Source organism: Odontesthes bonariensis, chromosome 4 (assembly GCF_027942865.1).
Source record: "Odontesthes bonariensis isolate fOdoBon6 chromosome 4, fOdoBon6.hap1, whole genome shotgun sequence".
Classification (NCBI taxonomy): domain Eukaryota; kingdom Metazoa; phylum Chordata; class Actinopteri; order Atheriniformes; family Atherinopsidae; genus Odontesthes; species Odontesthes bonariensis.
This window is the reverse complement of record NC_134509.1, coordinates 23,812,509-23,826,481: the sequence shown is the minus strand read 5'-3', so window position 1 is coordinate 23,826,481 and position 13,973 is coordinate 23,812,509. Positions and strand designations below refer to the sequence as shown.

General features: G+C 39.1%; 1 protein-coding gene across 1 annotated transcript; it reads left to right on the top strand.

The window, feature by feature from the left end:
* The first annotated feature begins 306 nt into the window (after nucleotides 1-306).
* LOC142379124 (neuronal acetylcholine receptor subunit beta-2-like) lies at nucleotides 307-13,942 on the top strand. Its single transcript, XM_075464261.1, has 7 exons — nucleotides 307-474; nucleotides 4,053-4,198; nucleotides 9,327-9,371; nucleotides 9,462-9,571; nucleotides 10,759-11,285; nucleotides 12,602-13,092; nucleotides 13,793-13,942. The coding sequence occupies exons 1-7, from the start codon at nucleotides 330-332 to the stop codon at nucleotides 13,940-13,942; spliced, it is 1,614 nt and encodes a 537-aa protein (XP_075320376.1). The 5' UTR covers nucleotides 307-329.
* The last annotated feature ends 31 nt before the right edge of the window (nucleotides 13,943-13,973 follow it).

The following is a 13,973-nucleotide window of genomic DNA, read 5'->3' as shown; positions in this document are numbered from 1 at the left end:
AGCGGCAAACTTGACGCAGGTGACGGCTGATGGTTCAGGTCACAGAAAAGAAGTTTCATTCGGAATCTTTGGACGACAGCATCAGACACAAACCGAAGCTCACTCGAACTGTTTGAACTGGGTCGAAAGCGGTTTACAGCGGTTGGTTTGCTGCGGAGGCGGCGGCGGCGGATTACAGGAAATAGGACGGAATTAGTTGTCTTTTGCTGCCAAGTTGCTAATTGAAAAGAAACATTTTGTGCACATGACCTCTTTACCGTAGTCCATTTGTCAAAGTTTTTTTTCTTTTTTTACGCTGCATATTATTCCAGCTACAGAAACGGGACCAAATGCGTGGGAGCATAAGAAGGGCTCATTGTTTCACGACGGAATATTCACATGTGAGTTTTGTTTTCTTTCTTTTTTGGAGGACACCAAGCGGAGAGGAGATGACACCTAACGCTTCCCTCTTGTTTCTCATTTTTTCTCTTTCAAGTGAGTTATTTTGTATGTTTTTTTTTTTATTCAAGGCAGTGAGATTATTTACTGAGGAGATACATGTTTGAATAGTATTTCCCTGGAGAATACAATCAATGTTACTGCTTTGAAGAGGGTGATAGAGCTGTCCAAGGTCCTGAGTAGTTTTCAGTTTTAGCATATTTAAGGGAATAATGTTACAATGAACGTTTTCTTACGCGCACACACACTCACACACTAGCAGTAACATGTCGAAGTGCCAGATAGAAGTTAATGTAATTTGTTTTTGTGCAACATTTGTGGAGATTATGTGATCTTTTATATGTATAATTTAACCAATACAACATTACAACTCTTCCATAGATTCTGGTCACTTACAGTAAGGTAGGAAAATGTGTTGTAATATTTTTCAAATGTGTGTTATTATTCAGAAAGCTACATAAAAAAAACTCCTTAATCAATTAATCACGTTTTCCCTGAGACCTTAACCAATCCAGTTCTAATCTTATATCTCTGTACCTTACTTTAGTGTCATGAAATACTTTAGAACTTTTGATTTTAAAGTAATGTTCTTTAGGGATATTAGGTTTAAGTCTTTAGGCTCTCATAGGAAACAAGACATATGGGAGAAGGGACATCCCTCTATTTCAAGAATATCTCTTAACATCCATCATGCCTAATCTGCACTAACTTTGCACTTCTGGACCTGTTCCTCTGCCATTTACATCGATCTCAATAGATTTATTTCTTAATGCTTATGCCAGAGTTTCTTACTGTAAATCATCTATATTTTCTATTTCCTTCCTTTGCTTAAATGATTCATTCTAACATTCCCAATCCCTGTTACGGCTAGTGATGTATTTCATACTCTTATTCGCATTGTCATGAAACTATAATATATGTATATCTATATATATATCTATATCTATATATATATATATATATCTATATATATATATCTATATATATCTATATATATATATATATATATATATATATATATCTATATATATATATATATATATATATATATATATTTTTAAATTTAATTACATTTTTCTGACAAAGCGGGAAGTTGATCAGAATCTTAAGCAACACTTTTTTGTGTGTGTAATTTGTGTGTTGTTGTATCACAAGAAAAGGTGGGTGTAATGCATCTTTGTATTTTATCAGAATTTATTTGAGAAAAAACAAAACCACTCCTTACAACAACTTCCACATGAGAGAGTGTGGTGTTCATACTCTAAAAATATTTCTAAGTAAAAGCAGATGGGCCCTGTGAATAATTTACCAAGGGCTATTTTATAACTACAACCAAGAAAGGCCCATCTCCTGTCTTTTAGGGAACACACTTGAGTAGCAAGCTCACTGTCCTAAAAGAAAAGCTTCTTAGCATTAGCCTGACCTTGATTCACATTTAGTTTCATAGGGTGTTGAAGTTTAGATTTTTGCCCATGAAATTGGTTTGATTGGAGCTTCAAAGCCAGATTGACACAGCAGTAGTTGTTAAATAACATAGTGATAATAACAATAGAAAAATGAAAACAACACCCCCTTAAAACATGAGCTATCAATGTTCAGATAGCAGATCTCTGACAAAGTTGATTGGTTATGACAGTTGACAGAGAACATTATTAACATTTTTCTGCAGCATCCATCAAGGCAAAGGTACCCTGGAGTTATATATTATTTAGAATATATAATATAACTCAGAGGCACACAGCTCTTCTCCATGTCTTCCACCATGTTATTGTGAATGTTTGCATTTCCTCGAAGGCCTGAAGATTGGAGTTGACTTTGTGCTATGTAATGGTGTTTGGCAGCAGTCCTCAGTTACAACAGCAGTATTTTAAAAGAAGGCGTCAGAAAACATTAGGATCACAGAAACAGCAGATAATTTGATCTGCTCTCAGGAATTAAAAACACACTATGCATATTACTGCGAGCTGCACTGTATTCTTGATATAAAGTGCACCATTTACTCTGTAAAAAAAAAACACCTGTCAACCTCACAGGAATTGTTGTTATCCTAAAAGAAAGTCAGGTCTCCAATGTTTTCTTTGGCAGCTACACAGAGAATTTGGTCGGCTGGGGTTTTAAGGTGAACAACCCTTCTCTATTGGCGTTTCATTGACAGGCCCAGGATACCTACAAACACCCCAGAACAATATCTTGTATCCCAGTTGTGCCCCTCTTCTGCCTTTATCTCAGGAATAATATTTGTTTGATTAGCCCACTTGTCATGTAACCATCAGAGATTCCATGAAGTTACTGATCCTGGCTTAAAAATAGTCATTTAATCATCGGTAAATCATATTAAACAAGCATGGTATAAGGTGTCAAAAATCTAGCTCCAAATGTGCTTGTTACCTGACTGTTTCGCTTGATTTTTGTCAACATGCTTCATTAAGCTATTTAGGCAAGGCAGCTTTATTTGTATAGCATATTTCATACACCGGAGTAATAAAAAACATGCTAAATTATATGAAATGATTTGAACAATCAAAGAACATGAAAGTTTCTACTTTAGAGTCAAAAGAATGGCAGGGCTTGACAAAATAACCTTTTCTACAACTTTTATTACAAAGTTAATACTAGAAAATATTAAAATAAACGGGTAAATATGAAAGAAATCTTAAAACACAAACGGTAACCCTGCACGATTTTTTACATCTTAACACAGGTTGATGAGCTATACTACGATCACTTTAACTTACATATAAAATAAATTAATTAGGTTAATCTTTATCTCAAACCATATCTGTCTCTTACACAAAGGTCCATGATGTTAAACCATTTATCCTCATGTTTTTTAGTTCCAATAGATTCACATGCTTCTCTTCCACTGAAACCAATGATGTGCAGTCTGACATGAAAAGGTGAATCAGCTGGGTGCATCAGAAAAAGGAACATCCATGCGTATTCAGCACTCGCTACATTTAATCGTATAAAAACTGACAATTCATGTGGCACAGAGTGGGAAGCCACCCAGATATTAAATGCTCACTGCACTGTTCTCTGTTTGTTTGACACTGTAGGCACAATGGCAGATGAAGCCAATAGATTTTGTCAAAAAGTATTTTGTTTCTAACTTATTCATACTATCACTTTTACATAATCAATAATTTAGAGCTGTGGAAACACTAAGCTTCAGTGATCTCCTCACAGGATGCATGACTGGATTCTTCTTTGTCCCTTTTCCTCAGCACCCTGCAGTTAAGCATCATACTGCAAGACACACACCCAAGCACTTAATGAAAACATGGGATGCAGCCATAATGTCCTGTGGTGTCCACACACACACACACACACACACACACACACGTGGAATGTGGTGGTATTTGCTGTGTGCTTTCAGGGTTAAAATGAATCAAATTAAGAACGGACCTACTTTTTTTCTTACAAGGTTTTGGTTTGCTTCAAGACAAATACATGGCATTTAGTTTTGCCATTAGTTTTTGTCCGACCAATCGTGTTCTTTTCAAGCAGAGCAGGGAAGTTGCACGTGAGCTTCTCTATTATTCTAAAGAAGCCTGCAGCACTTGGAAATTGTATGCAATCAAACTGTCTTTCTGCTGACTGTGTTTTGCCGGTAGGCAGCAGAGCAGAGAATGCAGAGGAGCGGCTGGTCAACTACCTTCTGGGCCCAGAGCACTACAACAAACTGATAAGACCGGCTGTCAATAAGAGCCAACAGGTCACCATCTCCTTGCAGGTGTCTCTATCTCAGCTCATCAGCATAGTGAGTATACACTGTGTACAGACTTTATCATACATCCAAATCTTCTAAGCATGTTCCACATGTCTACTTTTAGTTTCATTTGATGTTATTCAAATCCTTTACAGACGGTGAATATTAACCTCACTGTCATTATTCAGCAGATTGTATAACAAAATTTAAGATCTAGTCTTTTCTTGATAAAAAGTTTGAAAGCCTTTAATGAAATTATTAATCAGTACCATTAATTAAGCAGTATTGTCAAAATGTCGAGCTGCGCGAACAGCCCTCTTCAGTATCTTCCTTGTTCTGGAGCACCTTCACTGTACTTGATTTATCTTCTGAGCGCTCTTGATTATTTCTTTTCCTTTTGAAGTTTGTTCAGTCTGAAAAACTACTACTGATAGGCCAGTCAGATTTGCTTTTGCACATCAATCTCATCATCAAACAAGCTGTCTGTGTGCAGCCCAGAAATTTGTAGCTGCTGCAACTCTGCCGACCACGCTTGCACCTGGATCAGAATTTTATACAAAGGTTGCTGCACACAGACAAAGAGGGTCAGAGTCAGGACAGAGTCTGCCTGGAGATTGGCCATTATACACGCCTCTATAGTTTCTAACTGAAAGACTGACAATGACTGTAGTAGTTTTGGATAAAAGCGTCTGTCAAATGCATAAACATAGATCAATTGATATGGAAGCATGGGACACTTTGGCGCATTCGAACCTATATCCCATGTAGTCTGGATCAAGGGTCAAGAAAGGTGGTAGGTAGGCAGATTGAGCTGAACATTGCATTTCTTTAAGGTGAGCATTTCATACACAATTTTCTCCCTCCATCATACAATCGTAAAAGTGAGTCACAGTATAACGAAGACAAACTGAAGCAGCGGCAAAACATATGTTTCAAAGCATAATGTCACCTCTCAAGTCCCCAGAGTCCAACTGCCTTTATACAGAATTGCACTCGTGGTCTGCTTTAGTCGGTACCGTGGCCATAAAAGCTCAATTTACACAGTAACCTTAACTAAAAGTTGGTAAAATAATTCAAGAACTCATATACAAACCAAATGGCTGAAAAAAGATATTCAGTTCTGACACCTTACTTCAAAATAAATCAAATACACAACAACAAAAAAACAAAACAACAGTGCTACAAAAAACAAAAAGCTGCACTTAGTTTTAACCAATGATGCAATCTATGCCATCATTAATACTTCAAGTCAGGATGTGTTGGGCCGGCCCTCCCAATCACTAATCCTGCATGATGGGTCTGAACAAAGAAAAAATATACAAACATGCAGCTCAATAAAGGTAACTAAATTAACTGACGACTGCGTGTTTGCTGTAATCCAACTTAAAAACTTTGATGAAAACCGTAACATCCCCAACACAAACACATGTTGAAAATGAGCAAATGTGAATTAAAGGTTTATTTATGGGATAAATGTGTAAGTGACAAGTGGTGAATAGAGGAGATCTCACCAACCTTGTTAAAGATCCAAATTGTAGCACGAATAGAACCACGTGTGTGTCCACAAAGTCCTTATTGGTTTGTGCATACAGATGCAGAATCCATGAATTCGCCTTTTGTCTGCTGGTATGAGGGTATACGTTTGTACTGCTTGCAACATGGCAGCAGGGTGAACAGGCTGTGGCTGTGGGGTTATGTCATTTAGGCTCTGTGCAGATACATCACTGATATCACTGAGTCTTAGTGTATGAATATCAGTGATGCTTTAGGCCGTTTTAATCAGCTGCTGCAGAGTTCAGGGCCCAGTTGTTCAAAAAATTTAATCTGGATCAAAATGATCCGGATTTGGAAATCCCATGTTTTGCTATCCAGGATCACCTGATCCAGATTACTTTTATGCCAGTTTTTTAAAGAAACTTTGGATCACTGTGATCCAATCCAAATACCGAATTTCAGAATTACCAAATCTTGGTTAGCAGAAGTTTAAAATAGACTCAATAGTGTAGCCTACTGGCTTAGCAAAGAACAACAGGTACACCTAAAATTCCTCTGCAGGAAGATTCAGCTCACATTCTCTAGCCTCTGAAATTGTGGCCTCTCCATTCCCTTCTACACCTTCAATTCCATGAAGAGCCTCTGAATTTTCACCTCCAATGATATCGAGGACCATGTCGGTGTAATCACCCCTTTTATATGGCTTGTTACCTGTGCTAGGGTTTTTTGCTTCACTGAGGTCCTTTGTTGCCTTGGCCCGCAGGTTTTTCCAGCGCAGTGTAACTTGTTTTGTGTTCCTCTTTTGGCCAGACCACATGGCATTAATCCGGTTGGTGATGTCTTCCCAAATGCTCTCTTTACCTTTCTTGGTGACTTCCCCACCCTTTGCTGAGCTGAAACCACCTACAATAGTGGCAAAATTGGCCCAATCAATTAGGCATGCAGCAATCAGCTCGTTGGTGGTTAACTGGATCGACCACTTAAACACATCATGTTTTGCACACATTTCTCTTAACCTACAGAGGCATCCACATGGCGGGTATTGTTCATCGTTACCATAGGAGAAGGCACCATGCTAGGGTGTATGCTGAACGTGCCAAACCACTTGAGCAATACACGTCAGAAGAACTATATGCACGGTTTCGCTTTGGGAGAGATGACATTAAGTACATTGCAGATCTGGTCAGACCAACACTACAACACAAAACCCAAAGGAGTCATGCTTTGTCTGTGGAGGAACAGTGCTTAATTGCGTTGCGCTTTTATGCATGTGGGACTTTCTATCAAGTAATAGGAGACAATATGGGAGTGGATAAATCAACCGTGAGTAACGTGGTGAAGGTTGTGTCAGTGACACTGGGCAGTCTGATCAATCAGTTTGTTTCCTTTCCCAAGGATGACCAGATTGCTCAGACTAAGCACACGTTTTTTCACATGGGTGTTATCTATTGGTGTTATCGATTGTACCCATGTGCATATCCAAGTACCTCGTGAGAGGGAGTGGGAGTATGTCAATCGGAAGGGGAGGCACAGCATCAACATACAACTTGTGGGTAACGCCGACCTCATCATCACCAACTGTGTTGTAAAATGGCCAGGGTCTGTCCATGATGCATGCATTCTAAGACAAAGTGCACTTTACAGAGAGCTTCAAACCAACCGACCAAATGGCATTCTATTGGGAGACAGCGCTTACCCTCTTCTACCATGGCTAATGCCCCCTTTTCCAGTTGCAAATACACCTGAGCAGGCATGCTTCAACACTGCTCATTGCAAGACAAGATGTGCCACTGAGCGCTTAAACGGAGTGCTGAAGAGAAGGTTCGCCTGTCTGAACTACCTGCGAGTAGAACCGAAGGTGGCATGCAACATAATCTTGGCCTGTATTGTTCTGCATAACATTGCAACCAGGCGTCATGTCCCTTACGATGCCAGTGACAATTATGATGGACCTGAGCCTGATGTAGACCCAGAACAGCCACTACCTAATGAGGGACACACTGGACATGTAATAAGAGACGGAATGCTACGAAACTACTTTTAACTTAGCTACTGAATAACTGAGTAACATTTTTTGTTGTCTAATTCATATGGATGGCTGGTAGCTCTGAGATTTTTCTTTCGACATATCTCATTAGATATGAAATGCTTCATAGCTTTTTTTTGTTTTCTTTTTACTCATCATTATCATTTTTAATTATATTTTTTTTATTTGTATTCATCCAAAATATGAATAAATGTATATCATATGAAAACAGTAATTTTGTCAGAACTCATTTTGTTTTAAAAAAACTTGAAATATTTGGAAAATCACAACTGAATCCACCCTTCTGATGGGATCAGGATTATCTTGTTTTTTTGGATCAAATATATCCCAAACCAAGTTCAAAGTTTTGAACAACACAAAACGAAGGTTTTATTCAGATCAAATGTAAGATCGGATTACATGATCTGATCTTCTATCGGAATCCATCTTTTTGTTTAGAGCAACCCATTTTCAAGATTTGATCCAATCCGTTATCCGAAATCCCATTGGATTACTTTTGAAAAACTGGGCCCAGGTGACTTGGTCCATGCATCCCACTAGGATGCTCTTTATTGCCACTCTGAAGATGTTTACAAGGAATTTGGAAGTTTTTTCTAAAAGTACAGTCATTTTAGAGCATTGTTAACCACAGAAGAGATGTCTGATGACCAAAGGTAGAAATCAACGATCAGCTCTTTGGTGCATGTCTAATTATATGTATCGAAATAATCATAAACAGCATCAACAACAAACATTAAAAGGGACTCTCAAACCTGTGCTGATTCTATCGTCTCATGTCAAAACATCTACCATTTTATGTTGTCTCATGTTTTTATGCTTTTATTATTTTCTAATGCTCTCAATTTTAATGTAAGGTGACCTTGGGTGACCTGAAAGGCGCCTCGAAAAATAAAATGTATTATTATTATTTATTATTACCATGAAAAATGGATTATGTTAACCTGTTTGTGTATACGAAACAGCCAGAGGGATAAAAGCACCTGTGTGGGTGTGCATGATCTAAAATCAATGCAGTCCTTTGTCTCCTCACCCCCTGCTGGATCAGGAAGTTTCAATTTATTGAAAAATAACAACTGCTTCACTGCAGTACTTTGATGTGCTATAAAACGATAACTTGCACATAGATATTACAAAAGCAAGGAAAAATATCACATTATTAATTTTGATTATGAAAAAATACATGCACATGGAAACCTTATTGTCTATTCAACTCTGAAATAGGAGGTACTGTGTTCATTTTCAAGATGTTCTCTTATCATTAAGAATCAGCTTATTGTCTGTCTTCATGGCTGCATGCAGCCCCTCAGCTGGATTCAAACATCATCCCACGTGGAGCTGTATGTTGGCATTGAGCATGAACATGCAAGTAATGAGTTACTGGAGGAAAATTGCCCTCAGTCCCCTCAGCATCCCCCCATCAAGCCAGAAGGCAGCAAGCAGACCTTTAGTAAAGCTGGTTGTTCTAATGTTTAAGTAACTGTAAGTTTTACTTTTGTGACATTTACAAGGATATTTGAAATTATATTAATATGCCTACGAATGTTACAAAATATTGTGACCTCTCCCTGAGGGTTTACTTTGAACTATTGTCTTGTTAAAAATGCAATGTATAAACACTGATTGGTGACTTTTTTGCAGAATGAAAGAGAACAGATAATGACCACTAATGTGTGGCTGTCCCAGGTACAGTGCAATCTTTCTTTAATACTTTGTATGTTCCATATCTTGGTGTTTCATTCACTCATGGAATTTATGATAATACTGTATCTGTAGGAATGGAATGACTACAGGCTAAGATGGGACCCAGACAAATATGAAGGCATCAAGAAACTGCGAATACCATCTAAACTTATATGGCTTCCTGACATAGTACTCTACAACAAGTGAGTATGTGCACTTCACCCCACCCAGGAATCACAGAAGGGATATATGTATATACATATATAGTCTTCGAGGAAGATTGATCAGAAAGATTTGAAGGGATTTGTCCTATTTCTGTCTCTACAGTGCATAATATAATTCAATTATTCAAGCTATCTGGAGGAATTTAAGTGTGTAAAGTGCAATACCGCAAGCCTAAACTGGACTAGTGTAATCTCTGATCCCTCAGGCAACGCCGCATCAAGAACCGTCATTTATTAATAGCTGATATAACCTTATGGGGAAGAGATTACTGTGGGAATCCTTTGTTAAGCACTACAATATGGAGTCACATTCACAAATGACACTTCAGATTTTAGTGTGCAAAAAGGGAACTTTGTGTGAACCTTGTCCAGAGGCAATGTCAACCTCTGGGGTCGGAGGCATCTGGGAAAGACCATCACACAGTGGAAATATGTTTTGTGGTCAGATCAATCAGTTTTCAAGAAGCTTTTTTGGAAGAGAAGGACAAAGTGTGCTACTGACCAAACCAGAACATAAAGCTGGAAGTCAAAAAGCCAGGCTCTGTGATGGTATGGAGTTGTATCATTGCTCTTGGCAAAGCTCTTTTACATTTCTGGAATGGCGGCATTAATCCAAAATAATTATTGAGATTTTAATTGAGTAACACATGCTGCCTCCAAGACCACATCATTTCTAGGGATGTCCATGCATATATCCACAAGACAATGCAAAACCACATCCCGCACACATTAGAAAGGCACGATTGAAGAAGAAGAGGGTACGGGTACTGGACTGGACTGCCTGCGCTAAGAATTTTAAAGGAAAAATGTAACAACAACAATGACCCTGTACTGTTGCACACTTTAAGACTCGTTATCAGGAAGAATAGAAGTAAATACCAAGTGAAATGCTTTATGTCTTGGTATCCTCAGTCCGAGAAGTGTTTTGAGATGGAAAGCAACACTACAAGGTGGTAAAAGCTTTACTGTTCTAACTTTTTTGGACTGTTTTTGTCGAACCAGTGGTCTAACAATGCTAACTTTAATGGTTAAAATGGGAGGGTCAGAGACGTGATGAAAGAATAAAGTAATTGAATAGATGTAAGTTATTTTATGTTCCCTCCACATCGTCTTCATCCTTACTCTCCTCAATGTTACTTTGTCTTTAAACCTGTTTCCTGTTTCAGTGCTGATGGCGTGTATGAGGTTTCCTTCTACTGCAACGCAGTGGTCTCCAACACAGGGGACATCTTCTGGCTCCCCCCAGCAATCTACAAGTCAGCTTGTGCCATCGAAGTGCAGAGCTTCCCATTCGACCAGCAGAATTGCTCCCTCAAGTTCCGCTCCTGGACCTACGACCACACAGAAGTGGACCTCATCCTCACGAGTGATTTTGCCAGCCGTGACGACTTCACGCCAAGTGGAGAGTGGGACATTGTCTCACTCCCAGCACGGAAAAACGAGGACCCCAATGACATCACTTATCTTGATATCACCTATGATTTTGTCATCAAAAGGAAGCCTCTGTTTTATACCATCAATCTGATCATCCCCTGCGTGCTGATCACATCCCTGGCTATCCTGGTGTTCTACTTGCCGTCAGACTGCAGAGAGAAGATGACGCTGTGCATCTCCGTGCTGCTGGCGCTCACAGTGTTCCTGCTGCTAATATCAAAGATAGTGCCACCCACCTCTCTAGCAGTGCCACTCATAGGTTAGTCATGTTTTTGTTTGTTTCCAAGAGTGTTTAGACTTGAAAAAATATGAAAACTGTGGATTTACCATAACTACAGGGAAGTTCTACTTTTTTAAGAGGCTGACAAAAATGTGTTGATGTCATCAGTCATAAAGATATTTAAACTTTTTCTATGATTATGTAACCTAAAAAAAGTCTAAAGTGTGAAAGGAAGTACACTCTTTAAATTCTTTAAAGGTTTTTACATATTAGGACATGATAAAAATCATCTTATTACATGTTTACATGCTAATTACATACATATTACATACATGAAGATTCTCTAAATACAGCTTCAGATTAAAAACAGCACAACATATCACATAATGCAGTAGCTTGTCGATCCAACTTTATCAGCAATACCTTGAAGAAATTGTTTTCTGTATGATGTCGTCGGTGTCTCACATCATTGTGGAGGAATTTTGGCCCACTTCTTTACAACATTACTTTAGTTCATTGAGGACTCAATGACTACAAGGTGCCCAGGTCCTGTGGCTGCAGAACAAGCCCAGATCATCAGCCCTCCACCACCGTGCTTGACAGTTGGCATGAGGTGTTTATGCTGATATGCTGTGTTTGGTTTTTTCCAAACGTGCTGCTGTGCATTATGACCAAACATCTCCACTTTGGTCTGGTCTGTCCAAAGGACATTGTTCCAGAAGTCTTGTGGTTTGTTCAGATGCAGCTTTGCAAACCTAAGCTGTGCTGCCATGTTCTTTTTAGAGAGAAGATGCTTTCTCCTGAAACCCTTCCAAACAAGCCATACTTGTTCAGTCCTTTTATAATTATACTGTCAAGAACTTTGACGTTTAACGTGAGAACTGAGGCCTGTAGAGTCTGAGATGCTGCTCTGTAGGTATGTTTCTCTGAGCATTGCATGGTCTGACCTTGGGCTGAATTCGCTTTGAAGTCCACTCCCGAGAAGATTGGCAGTTGTCTGAATTTATTTCAAGCCTAAATAATCTTTCTCACTGTAGAATGATGGATTCCAGGTTGCTTTAAAATTGCCTTATAACCCTTCCCAGATTGATGGACAGCAACAGTTTCTTCTCTAAGGTAATTGCTGATGTCTTTCCTCCTAGAAATTTAGAAATGTACATCGTAAAAAACAACTAAGCAATACAGATTCTTATTAAAGGTTTTCTTTGTCCATGTTAGACATGCTGCTGGTTATCGTTTGCAACCATTATTCAAATATAGAATAATAAATGACTGACAAATGAAATCAAAGGCAGCAGCAATGTAAATTAAATGCAAACATCTTAGTTTTCTCCTTCTGTTTTACTTTCTTTGAGGTAAATACTTGATGTTCACCATGGTGCTGGTCACATTCTCCACCGTATGCACCGTCTGCGTCCTCAATGTGCACCACCGCTCCCCATCCACTCACCAGATGCCTGACTGGGTTAAACACCTCTTCTTAGCGAGCCTCCCTACCTTCCTCTTCATGAGGCGTCCAGGCTCTTCCAACTTCCGCGATAAACTCCGCCGAAAGTACGCCAGCCGGAATACCATATGCAAAAGCAATTCGCAGAGCAGCACAGGCAACAGGCAGCAATCCAACATCAGCCTCAGCGGAATCCGAACGGACAGGGACTCTCTCTATATTAATGAGGATTTGGCGCACACGTTTTGCTGGAAGGTGGGCGACATCCCGGGTGGCAGTGGTGGGTTTTCAGACTACAGGAGGCCTTTGGCTGTTCAGTGGGATGTAGACCTAGAGGAGGCAGTGGATGGAGTAAGATACATCACTGAAAACATGAAGATGGAAGACGGCAATGAAGGGGTGAGGAGACCAAGCTGTGGTTATGAAAATGATAACAGATGATCAGCAGAGAAAGATATGATATAAAAATTTCATGAATAGTAGACAGTATATGTTGTCGAAGAGAGAATGAAGATTGAGAAGGCATTTAAAAGCAGATTATAGAGACGGATGATGTCTGTTATACAGCAAGGAAGAATGAGAAGATTACAAGGCAATTTGAGATATGGGACAAGCCATGTCTTTAACTGTGACACTTTTTCAGTCTGTCAGTCATCTATTTTAATCTGAAAATATCTACAAAAAAACCCTGCATGCACTCAACCCTATACACAAACTGACTGCACTCGGTGCTATAACTAGCCTTTGATTTGTGGCCTCTCTCTGTCTTGTTGTCAGCCATCTTTATTGGAGTTGAAAATATATCTCCTGACATGTGCTGCGTTGCATAAGATCCTTCATAGCCACAGTAAAAAAAAGAAAAAAGAAAAAGACTCCTTCTGACTTCTAAAGATGACATTTCTCAAAGGAGTTGACTTTGATTGTTTGAGGTGGAAGTTTAGCAAAGTCAATGAAAAATTAGGTGGATTGTGAGCACACAAATCCACAAGAACACACTATGCTGTTCTTAGGTAGCACTGTAGCCCCGCTGTGGCTTACACAGGATTTTTACTCATGAAACCTGCAACAATATGAACTTGTTAATTTCGTTCGGTTCCAGATCATCCAGGACTGGAAGTATGTCGCCATGGTGATAGACCGTCTTTTCCTGTGGATCTTCATCCTGGTGTGTGTGGTGGGAACTTTGGGACTCTTCATGCAGCCACTGTTCCAAAGCTATAATACACCCACCTCTGATGAAACTGAGTGAGTCTCAAACACTCCAAAACATATATTAAAAT

Excerpts from the sequence above, each read along its gene's own strand:
- LOC142379124 (XM_075464261.1), top strand. The coding sequence starts at position 330 with ATGCGTGGGAGCATAAGAAGGGCTCATTGTTTCACGACGGAATATTCA. Across the intron at positions 475-4,052 it reads TCTCATTTTTTCTCTTTCAA|GCAGCAGAGCAGAGAATGCA; the intron begins GTGAGTTATTTT and ends TTTTGCCGGTAG. Across the intron at positions 13,093-13,792 it reads TGGAAGACGGCAATGAAGGG|ATCATCCAGGACTGGAAGTA; the intron begins GTGAGGAGACCA and ends GTTCGGTTCCAG.